Source organism: Triturus cristatus, chromosome 4_1 (assembly GCF_964204655.1).
Source record: "Triturus cristatus chromosome 4_1, aTriCri1.1, whole genome shotgun sequence".
Classification (NCBI taxonomy): Eukaryota; Metazoa; Chordata; class Amphibia; order Caudata; family Salamandridae; genus Triturus; species Triturus cristatus.
The window spans coordinates 1,083,280,190-1,083,292,320 of record NC_140585.1 but is presented as its reverse complement, the minus strand read 5'-3'; the positions used below and the strand labels follow the sequence as shown (position 1 = coordinate 1,083,292,320).

The following is a 12,131-nucleotide window of genomic DNA, read 5'->3' as shown; positions in this document are numbered from 1 at the left end:
TAGGATTAGCACAATGCCATCCACGCCGAGATAGAAAAGGACAAAGTCTTTTGCCTTTTGTACAGCAAAGTCTTTAAGCTTAGGACTAGCACAGTGCAGTCCTTGCCAAGCTGTAAATTGACAAAAGCCAATTACCACTCTAGGCACAGTATTACAGCTTTAAATTGGTAAAATACCAATCAAGCCAACCTGAAATGAGTAAAAGCAACCCCCGACACAGTGTTTCGCTCTAATTAGAGCTCTTCAGAGAGGTATAGCTTTGTCCAGACACAAGGGAGCACCCAGTATAAGTCAAAGAAAGACCCTTTCAGGCATAGAGTGACGAATAAAATATGCAAAAAAGAAGCAGAGAACTCTGGGTAGTTCTCAAGTTTAGGTGGAAAGCAGCTCCTGTATGGAACACTCTCAACACCAGCAACACTCTAGATGTGCTCACCTCAAATGCCTGTTTTCCTATCAAAATCTTTAAGCATAGAATTAGCACAGTGCCATCCACGCCGAGATAGAAAAGGACAAAGTCTTTTGCCTTTTGTACAGCAAAGTCTTTAAGCATAGGACTAGCACAGTGCTGTTCTTGCCGAGCTGTAAAATGACAAAAGCCAATTACCACTCCAAGCACAGTATTACAGCTTTGAATTTGTAAAATACCAATCAAGCCAACCTGAAATGAGTAAAAGCAACCACTGACACAGTGTTTTGCTCTAATTAGAGCTTTCCAGAGAGGTATAGCTTTGTCCAGACACAAGGGAGCACCCAGTATAAGTCAAAGAAATACCCTTTCAGGCATAGAGTGACGAATAAAATATGCAAAAAAGAAGCAGAGAACTCTGGGTAGTTCTCAAGTTTAGGGGGAAAGCAGCTCCTGTATGGAACACTCTCAACACCAGCGACACTCTAGATCTGCTCACCTCAAATGTCTGTTTTTCTATCAAAATCTTTAAGCATAGGATTAGCACAGTGCCATCCATGCCGAGATAGAAAAGGACAAAGTCTTTTGCCTTTTGTACAGCAAAGTCTTTAAGCATAGGACTAGCACAGTGCTGTCCTTGCCAAGCTGTAAATTAACAAAAGCCAATTACCACTCCAGACACAGTATTACAGCTTTAAATTGGTAAAATACCAATCAAGCCAACCTGAAATGAGTAAAAGCAACCCCTGACACAGTGTTTCGCTGTAATTAGAGCTCTTCAGAGAGGTATAGCTGTGTCCAGACACAAGGGAGCACCCAGTATAAGTCAAAGAAAGACCCTTTCAGGCATAGAGTGACGAATAAAATATGCAAAAAAGAAGCAGAGAACTCTGGGTAGTTTTCAAGTTTAGGTGGAAAGCAGCTCCTGTTTGGAACACTCTCAACACCAGCAACACTCTAGATGTGCTCACCTCAAATGTCTGTTTTCCTATCAAAATCTTTAAGCATAGAATTAGCCCAGTGCCTTCCACGCCAGGATAGAAAAGGACAAAGTCTTTTGCCTTTTGTACAGCAAAGTCTTTAAGCATAGGACTAGCACAGTGCTGTCCTTGCCGAGCTGTAAAATGACAAAAGCCAATTACCACTCCAGGCACAGAATTACAGCTTTGAATTGGTAAAATACCAATCAAGCCAACCTGAAATGAGTAAAAGCAACCCCTGACACAGTGTTTTGCTCTAATTAGAGCTCTTTAGAGAGGTATAGCTTTGTCCAGACACAAGGGAGCACCCAGTATAAGTCAAAGAAATACCCTTTCAAGCATAGAGTGACGAATAAAATATGCAAAAAAGAAGCAGAGAACTCTGGGTAGTTCTCAAGTTTAGGTGGAAAGCAGCTCCTGTATGGAACACTCTCAACACCAGCGACACTCTAGATCTGCTCACCTCAAATGTCTGTTTTTCTATCAAAATCTTTAAGCATAGGATTAGCACAGTGCCATCCACGCCGAGATAGAAAAGGACAAAGTATTTTGCCTTTTGTACAGCAAATTCTTTAAGCAGAGGACTAGCACAGTGCTGTCCTTGCCGAGCTGTAAAATGACAAAAGCCAATTACCACTCCAGGCAAGTATTACAGCTTTGAATTGGTAAAATACCAATCAAGCCAACCTGAAATGAGTAAAAGCAACCCCTGACACAGTGTTTCGCTCTAATTAGAGCTCTTCAGAGAGGTATAGTTTTGTCCAGACACAAGGGAGCACCCAGTATAAGTCAAAGAAATACCCTTTCAGGCATAGAGTGACAAATAAAATATGCAAAAAAGAAGCAGAGAACTCTAGGTTGTTCTCAAGTTTAGGTGGAAAGTAGCTCCTGTATGGAACACTCTCAACACCAGCGACACTCTAGATCTGCTCACCTCAAATGTCTGTTTTTCTATCAAAATCTTTAAGCATAGGATTAGCACAGTGCCATCCACGCCGAGATGGAAAAGGACAAAGTATTTTGCCTTTTGTACAGCAAAGTCTTTAAGCATAGGACTAGCACAGTGCTGTCCTTGCTGAGCTGTAAAATGACAAAAGCCAATTACCACTCCAGGCACAGTATTACAGCTTTGAATTGGTAAAATACCAATCAAGCTAACCTGAAATGAGTAAAAGCAACCCCTGACACAGTGTTTCGCTCTAATTAGAGCTCTTCAGAGAGGTATAGCTTTGTCCAGACACAAGGGAGCACCCAGTATAAGTCAAAGAAATATCCTTTCAGGCATAGAGTGACAAATAAAATATGCAAAAAAGAAGCAGAGAACTCTGGGTAGTTCTCAAGTTTAGGTGGAAAGCAGCTCCTGTATGGAACACTCTAAACACCAGCGACACTCTAGATCTGCTCACCTCAAATGTCTGTTTTTCTATCAAAATCTTTAAGCATAGGATTAGCACAGTGCCATCCACGCCGAGATGGAAAAGGACAAAGTATTTTGCCTTTTGTACAGCAAAGTCTTTAAGCATAGGACTAGCACAGTGCTGTCCTTGCCGAGCTGTAAAATGACAAAAGTCAATTACCACTCCAAGCACAGTATTACAGCTTTGAATTGGTAAAATACCAATCAAGCTAACCTGAAATGAGTAAAACCAACCCCTGACACAGTGTTTCGCTCTAATTAGAGCTTTTCAGAAAGGTATAGCTTTGTCCAGACACAAGGGAGCACCCAGTATAAGTCAAAGAAATACCCTTTCAGGCATAGAGTGATGAATAAAATATGCAAAAAAGAAGCAGAGAACTCTGGGTAGTTCTCAAGTTTAGGTGGAAAGCAGTTCCTGTATGGAACACTCTCAACACCAGCGACACTCTAGATCTACTCACCTCAAATGTCTGTTTTTCTATCAAAATCTTTAAGCATAGGATTAGCACAGTGCCATCCACGCCGAGATAGAAAAGGACAAGGGGCCATATGTAGGAAACAGTTTTGCGATCGCAAACAGTGCGATTCGCAGGAATCTGGGTGTTTGCGATCGCAAAACATACTTGAGCCATGTAGGAAAGGTATACGCAGAAGAGCTGTGCGAATCGCTAATTTAGCGATTAGCTATTTTGCGGAAAGTGGAGTCTGCGAATAAATCAGCGTAATCGCAGTCTGCGCACCAGTATTAGCGAAAATCGCTGTTACCGAACTCGCAAATAGCGATAGCGCAAAATGACATGTTCAGAAAACTCGCAAATAGCGATTATGCAAAATTCGCAATTTTGCACTTCCCAATTACCATCAACACTGAGCAGGTGGTAACCTACTGCCACCTATTTAAACAGGCCCACAATGCCACAGGGCCTTTCCACCATGGCTGGGCTGTACGTGATAGCCAGGAGGCTGCGAATCAGGGATGCCACACAGAGACGGAGACGCCAGGAAAGGATCTACAGAGCACGCATCACCCTCTTCCAAGTGACCGATGAGGAGATCCATGTCAACTACAGGCTGCACCCAGACAGCATCCTGGATTTAATTGCTGAACTGACACCCATACTTGACCACCCCACACGCAGGGCACACTCCATTCCCACCCATGTACAGGTGCTGTGCTCACTGCACCTCCTGGCATCAGGTAGTTTCCAGGGGGTCATTGCCACAGCAGGAGGTGTCTCCCAAAGTGCACTTTCGCGCTTCTTCCACGCTTTCCTGGATGCAATGGTACAGAGGCTGCATCACCACATACAATTTCCTAGCACAGCACAGGCACTGGATCAGACCAAGCAAGATTTCTACCAAATTGCACAATTCCCCCATGTCATTGGCTGCATAGATGGGACACATATCGCTATTTCACCCCCCTCACATAATGAGTATGTATTTCGCAACAGAAAGTCATATCATTCCCTGAACATCCAGGTAGTGTGCAATGCCCAACACTTAATCACTGATATTGTGGCCAAATACCCTGGAAGCACACACGACTCATTCATGTTTCGCCACTGTGCATTACATCGCAGACTCACAAATGGTGATTTTGGAGAGGGCTATCTGCTAGGTAAATGCCTGTTAAACACACACAGAGGCAGTAGAGTGATGCAGTGGCAGGACACTATTGAACATTAATCTGCTTATGCCCCGCAGGTGACAGTGCGTATGCTGTACGAGACTACATCCTCACACCGTACCTGAATCCATCAACTGCAGGTGAGAGGGGGTACAACAGCGCACACAGAGCTACACGCTGTGCCATTGAGAGGACATTTGGAATCCTAAAGAGCCGTTTTCGATGCCTCCATAAGAGTGGTGGAGCGCTACAGTACAGCCCTGAGACGTGTTGCAAAATAGTGGTTGCCTGTGCAATGCTACACAACATCGCTACCAAGAAAGGAACCCCAGTGGACCTGACAGACTCTGAATCATCAGATGAGGATGGAGCAGCACCACATCGCGCTCCCGCAGGAGGTGCTGGTGCAGCTGCCGGACGTATGAGACGTGATGAGATCACCCAAAACTACTTCTAAGTGAGTAATGATGACACAATGACACTGATTGGTGACTGACAGGGATGTTTATTTCTGTGTCATCAGGCATTGAGTGATCTCACGTTGTGACGTTAAAGTCCCTGCATGCACTTGTTTGTGTCACAGTGCAAAGAGTAACAACAGACACTGAGTCTACATGGACTGTGTTGCATCACACATGGCCATTAGTCCCTTGTGTCCCTTCACCTCCTACGTGCACGGCCTGGTGCGCCTCGCTGTGTGCGCGCTGTGCCCTCCCTTGACTCATCCTCCACTGTGCTCTGTCGTGCACTCCTGCGTCTTTCCTGTGGTATTGGGGGAGTGATGCTGCTCCTGCTCGATTGTTCATCAGTGTCCGTGGCTGCAAGTGCACCTATGCCACCTGTGGCGGTTGCGCGCATCTGGTCCACCGCATGTGTGACCTGCACCAAGACACTGCCCACGTCCTGGCAGCAGTGGGCCATCTCGCGCTGCATGCCAACACATCTTCTGGCCAGCAAGGATGTGGCGGTTGTGTGGCGGTTCACAGCCCTTGTGTATAGGTCCAGCCGTGTGTGAAGGCGATGTCTGTCCCGGCGCCGCGCTGCCCTGTCCCTCGCTATCTCCCTGCACAGTCCCTCCAATGCACCAGTCATGGCCATCACTCCTGCGCGCAACTCGGTCATGTTGTGGTTATGTGCTGTCAGCTGCCGTTGTATTGACCTGATTCCCTTCACTTGCAGGCGCTGCTGCTTCAGCATGCTGCCCTCCAGGCCCGAGAACACCGTGTCCTCTTCAACAGGAGCAGTGCTGGTGGACGGCCGTTCCCTGCGTCTCATCCCTCTCCCTACTCTTGATTGTTCAGGGGACTGTGTTTGTTGCAGTCCTGCACGCTGCCTGTGCACTGGCTGTTGCTCCTCTGCTGTGTCTGGTGCCTGTGTCTCCAACAGTGGTAGTGGTGGGACAATTATGCGACGCCTGCATGGTGCTGTGTCGGCAGTTGTGGCTGCGCCCTGATCCTTCTGGCATGCCTGGTCCTCCATCTCAACTGTTGGCTCACATTCAGCCTCACTATCCTGTGTTGGTGGTGGTGCTGTGGATTAAATGACACACATTAGTACTGTGTCCTGTGTGGTATTTGTCATGCATTAGTTTCAAGCAATAGAATCTCATGGGTACTATCGGTCTATTTCTATCTCTGCATGATGGAGTCCTTCCTATTCCACCTGTCTGTGTCTCACTGGCACAGTTATCAGTGCATGTGACTACGTTTCCCATAATGCATTACTGTGTGTGCTGTGTGACATTTACTGGAGTTGCAGTCAGGTTGCCTTTTGGGGGATGTGGGTGGTTTGGGGATGTAGCAGGGGGTCTTGCCATGCACCTTACCTTGTCTGGTGTCTGGGTGTTCTGAGCTGTCCAGGTCAGCCACTCCACTCACGCTCTCAGGCTGCAGTGTGCCCTCCACCAGCTCCTCCAGGGGTGTCGGTTCGGTTGCAGTGGAAGGGCCCCCACCGTTTTTTTTAGCCTCTGCCAGTCTTGTTGCCACCCTCTCCTTTGACCTCTGCCGCATGTCATACCATCTTTTACGTAGGTCCTCCACACTGCGGTGTGTGACACCAATGGCATTCACTTTCTCTTGGATGTCACTCCAAATCTTGCGCTTTCTGGCCTCAGGTACTCTCAGGGAACTTTTCCCAAATAGGAGATCATGGTTGCTGACCACCTCCTGTGTGAGGACCTCCAGCTCCCTCTCACTGAATTTCTGTTTCCTCTTCCTTGATGGTTCCTCCTGCTGCTTTTCAGTCCCCTGGGAATCCATTTGACTGGTTTTCAAATGCAGAGCTTCACTGTTCTCCTCTCCACACAGGCTCTCAAACAGCTACTGGCTCACACACAGCTGCTGGCAATCAGGTGCAGCATGGGCAGTCACACTTCCTGGTTGTGATGTCATCATTCTGCACCTGAATTGCAGATTCCCAGATTTGCGATTCCTTAATAGCGTTCTCGCAATTAAGGAATCGCTATTAGGGTAATCGCAAAATAATTCTGCGAATTTTTGCGCATCGCTAATTATTCGCTAAAATCTACCTACATAGCTATTTGCGATTCGGAATTTGCGATTCGCGAAAAATCGCAATTTCCGATTCGCAAATTCCATTCTACCTACATATGGCCCAAAGTCTTTTGCCTTTTGTACAGCAAAGTCTTTAAGCATAGGACTAGCACAGTGCTGTCCTTGCTGAGCTGTAAAATGACAAAAGCCAATTACCACTCCAGGCACAGTAATACAGCTTTGAATTGGTAAAATACCAATCAAGCCAACCTGAAATGAGTAAAAGCAACCCCTGACACAGTGTTTCGCTCTAATTAGAGCTCTTCAGCGAGGTATAGCTTTGTCCAGACACAAGGGAGCACCCAGTATAAGTCAAAGAAAGACCCTTTCAGGCATAGAGTGACAAATAAAATATGCAAAAAAGAAGCAGAGAACTCTGGGTAGTTCTCAAGTTTAGGTGGAAAGCAGCTCCTGTATGGAACACTCTCAACACCAGCGACACTCTAGATCTGCTCACCTCAAATGTCTGTTTTTCTATCAAAATCTTTAAGCATAGGATTAGCACAGTGCCATCCACGCCGAGATAGAAAAGGACAAAGTATTTTGCCTTTTGTACAGCAAATTCTTTAAGCAGAGGACTAGCACAGTGCTGTCCTTGCCGAGCTGTAAAATGACAAAAGCCAATTACCACTCCAGGCAAGTATTACAGCTTTGAATTGGTAAAATACCAATCAAGCCAACCTGAAATGAGTAAAAGCAACCCCTGACACAGTGTTTCGCTCTAATTAGAGCTCTTCAGAGAGGTATAGCTTTGTCCAGACACAAGGGAGCACCCAGTATAAGTCAAAGAAATACCCTTTCAGGCATAGAGTGACAAATAAAATATGCAAAAAAGAAGCAGAGAACTCTAGGTTGTTCTCAAGTTGAGGTGGAAAGTAGCTCCTGTATGGAACACTCTAAACACCAGCGACACTCTAGATCTGCTCACCTCAAATGTCTGTTTTTCTATCAAAATCTTTAAGCATAGGATTAGCACAGTGCCATCCACGCCGAGATGGAAAAGGACAAAGTATTTTGCCTTTTGTACAGCAAAGTCTTTAAGCATAGGACTAGCACAGTGCTGTCCTTGCCGAGCTGTAAAATGACAAAAGCCAATTACCACTCCAGGCACAGTATTACAGCTTTGAATTGGTAAAATACCAATCAAGCTAACCTGAAATGAGTAAAAGCAACCCCTGACACAGTGTTTCGCTCTAATTAGAGCTCTTCAGAGAGGTATAGCTTTGTCCAGACACAAGGGAGCACCCAGTATAAGTCAAAGAAATATCCTTTCAGGCATAGAGTGACAAATAAAATATGCAAAAAAGAAGCAGAGAACTCTGGGTAGTTCTCAAGTTTAGGTGGAAAGCAGCTCCTGTATGGAACACTCTAAACACCAGCGACACTCTAGATCTGCTCACCTCAAATGTCTGTTTTTCTATCAAAATCTTTAAGCATAGGATTAGCACAGTGCCATCCACGCCGAGATGGAAAAGGACAAAGTATTTTACCTTTTGTACAGCAAAGTCTTTAAGCATAGGACTAGCACAGTGCTGTCCTTGCCGAGCTGTAAAATGACAAAAGTCAATTACCACTCCAAGCACAGTATTACAGCTTTGAATTGGTAAAATACCAATCAAGCTGACCTGAAATGAGTAAAAGCAACCCCTGACACAGTGTTTCGCTCTAATTAGAGCTTTTCAGAGAGGTATAGCTTTGTCCAGACACAAGGGAGCACCCAGTATAAGTCAAAGAAATACCCTTTCAGGCATAGAGTGACAAATAAAATATGCAAAAAAGAAGCAGAGAACTCTGGGTAGTTCTCAAGTTTAGGTGGAAAGCAGCTCCTGTATGGAACACTCTCAACACCAGCAACACTCTAGATCTGCTCACCTCAAATGTCTGTTTTTCTATCAAAATCTTTAAGCATAGGATTAGCACAGTGCCATCCACGCCGAGATAGAAAAGGACAAAGTCTTTTGCCTTTTGTACAGCAAAGTCTTTAAGCATAGGACTAGCACAGTGCTGTCCTTGCCGAGCTGTAAAATGACAAAAGCCAATAACCACTCCAGGCACAGTATTACAGCTTTGAATTGGTAAAATACCAATCAAGCTAACCTGAAATGAGTAAAAGCAACCCCTGACACAGTGTTTCGCTCTAATTAGAGCTTTTCAGAGAGGTATAGCTTTGTCCAGACACAAGGGAGCACCCAGTATAAGTCAAAGAAATACCCTTTCAGGCATAGAGTGATGAATAAAATATGCAAAAAAGAAGCAGAGAACTCTGGGTAGTTCTCAAGTTTAGGTGGAAAGCAGTTCCTGTATGGAACACTCTCAACACCAGCGACACTCTAGATCTACTCACCTCAAATGTCTGTTTTTCTATCAAAATCTTTAAGCATAGGATTAGCACAGTGCCATCCATGCCGAGATAGAAAAGGACAAAGTCTTTTGCCTTTTGTACAGCAAAGTCTTTAAGCATAGGACTAGCACAGTGCTGTCCCTGCCGAGCTGTAAAATGACAAAAGCCAATTACCACTCCAGGCACAGTATTACAGCTTTGAATTGGTAAAATACAAATCAAGCCAACCTGAAATGAGTAAAAGCAACCCCTGACACAGTGTTTCGCTCTAATTAGAGCTCTTCAGCGAGGTATAGCTTTGTCCAGACACAAGGGAGCACCCAGTATAAGTCAAAGAAATACCCTTTCAGGCATAGAGTGACAAATAAAATATGCAAAAAAGAAGCAGAGAACTCTGGGTAGTTCTCAAGTTTAGGTGGAAAGCAGCTCCTGTATGGAACACTCTCAACACCAGCGACACTCTAGATCTGCTCACCTCAAATGTCTGTTTTTCTATCAAAATCTTTAAGCATAGGATTAGCACAGTGCCATCCACGCCGAGATAGAAAAGGACAAAGTCTTTTGCCTTTTGTACAGCAAAGTCTTTAAGCATAGGACTAGCACAGTGCAGTCCTTGCCAAGCTGTAAATTGACAAAAGCCAATTACCACTCTAGGCACAGTATTACAGCTTTAAATTGGTAAAATACCAATCAAGCCAACCTGAAATGAGTAAAAGCAACCCCTGACACAGTGTTTTGCTCTAATTAGAGCTCTTCAGAGAGGTATAGCTTTGTCCAGACACAAGGGAGCACCCAGTATAAGTCAAAGAAAGACCCTTTCAGGCATAGAGTGACGAATAAAATATGCAAAAAAGAAGCAGAGAACTCTGGTTAGTTCTCAAGTTTAGGTGGAAAGCAGCTCCTGTATGGAACACTCTCAACACCAGCAACACTCTAGATGTGCTCACCTCAAATGTCTGTTTTCCTATCAAAATCTTTAAGCATAGAATTAGCACAGTGCCATCCACGCCGAGATAGAAAAGGACAAAGTCTTTTGCCTTTTGTACAGCAAAGTCTTTAAGCATAGGACTAGCACAGTGCTGTTCTTGCCGAGCTGTAAAATGACAAAAGCCAATTACCACTCCAAGCACAGAATTACAGCTTTGAATTTGTAAAATACCAATCAAGCCAACCTGAAATGAGTAAAAGCAACCCCTGACACAGTGTTTTGCTCTAATTAGAGCTTTCCAGAGAGGTATAGCTTTCTCCAGACACAAGGGAGCACCCAGTATAAGTCAAAGAAATACCCTTTCAGGCATAGAGTGACGAATAAAATATGCAAAAAAGAAGCAGAGAACTCTGGGTAGTTCTCAAGTTTAGGGGGAAAGCAGCTCCTGTATGGAACACTCTCAACACCAGCGACACTCTAAATCTGCTCACCTCAAATGTCTGTTTTTCTATCAAAATCTTTAAGCATAGGATTAGCACAGTGCCATCCATGCCGAGATAGAAAAGGACAAAGTCTTTTGCCTTTTGTACAGCAAAGTCTTTAAGCATAGAACTAGCACAGTGCTGTCCTTGCCAAGCTGTAAATTAACAAAAGCCAATTACCACTCCAGACACAGTATTACAGCTTTAAATTGGTAAAATACCAATCAAGCCAACCTGAAATGAGTAAAAGCAACCCCTGACACAGTGTTTCGCTCTAATTAGAGCTCTTCAGAGAGGTATAGCTGTGTCCAGACACAAGGGAGCACCCAGTATAAGTCAAAGAAAGACCCTTTCAGGCATAGAGTGACGAATAAAATATGCAAAAAAGAAGCAGAGAACTCTGGGTAGTTTTCAAGTTTAGGTGGAAAGCAGCTCCTGTATGGAACACTCTCAACACCAGCAACACTCTAGATGTGCTCACCTCAAATGTCTGTTTTCCTATCAAAATCTTTAAGCATAGAATTAGCCCAGTGCCTTCCACGCCGGGATAGAAAAGGACAAAGTCTTTTGCCTTTTGTACAGCAAAGTCTTTAAGCATAGGACTAGCACAGTGCTGTCCTTGCCGAGCTGTAAAATGACAAAAGCCAATTACCACTCCAGGCACAGAATTACAGCTTTGAATTGGTAAAATACCAATCAAGCCAACCTGAAATGAGTAAAAGCAACCCCTGACACAGTGTTTCGCTCTAATTAGAGCTCTTTAGAGAGGTATAGCTTTGTCCAGACACAAGGGAGCACCCAGTATAAGTCAAAGAAATACCCTTTCAGGCATAGAGTGACGAATAAAATATGCAAAAAAGAAGCAGAGAACTCTGGGTAGTTCTCAAGTTTAGGTGGAAAGCAGCTCCTGTATGGAACACTCTCAACACCAGCGACACTCTAGATCTGCTCACCTCAAATGTCTGTTTTTCTATCAAAATCTTTAAGCATAGGATTAGCACAGTGCCATCCACGCCGAGATAGAAAAGGACAAAGTATTTTGCCTTTTGTACAGCAAATTCTTTAAGCAGAGGACTAGCACAGTGCTGTCCTTGCCGAGCTGTAAAATGACAAAAGCCAATTACCACTCCAGGCAAGTATTACAGCTTTGAATTGGTAAAATACCAATCAAGCCAACCTGAAATGAGTAAAAGCAACCCCTGACACAGTGTTTCGCTCTAATTAGAGCTCTTCAGAGAGGTATAGCTTTGTCCAGACACAAGGGAGCACCCAGTATAAGTCAAAGAAATACCCTTTCAGGCATAGAGTGACAAATAAAATATGCAAAAAAGAAGCAGAGAACTCTGGGTAGTTCTCAAGTTTAGGTGGAAAGCAGCTCCTGTATGGAACACT

General features: G+C 44.4%; 1 protein-coding gene and 1 long non-coding RNA gene across 2 annotated transcripts; one reads left to right on the top strand and one right to left on the bottom strand.

The window, feature by feature from the left end:
- The first annotated feature begins 4,756 nt into the window (after positions 1 to 4,756).
- LOC146856059 (uncharacterized) lies at positions 4,757 to 5,986 on the top strand. The gene is made up of 2 exons (XR_014981427.1): positions 4,757 to 4,893; positions 5,616 to 5,986. It is a non-coding gene; the product is annotated as an uncharacterized LOC146856059 (long non-coding RNA).
- On the bottom strand, positions 4,888 to 6,871 carry LOC146856058 (uncharacterized). The gene is made up of 2 exons (XM_085654061.1): positions 6,262 to 6,871; positions 4,888 to 5,965 (listed from the first exon to the last, which is right to left on the bottom strand). The coding sequence occupies exons 1-2, from the start codon at positions 6,692 to 6,694 to the stop codon at positions 5,097 to 5,099; spliced, it is 1,302 nt and encodes a 433-aa protein (XP_085510187.1). The 5' UTR covers positions 6,695 to 6,871; the 3' UTR covers positions 4,888 to 5,096.
- Between the last annotated feature and the right edge of the window lie 5,260 nt (positions 6,872 to 12,131).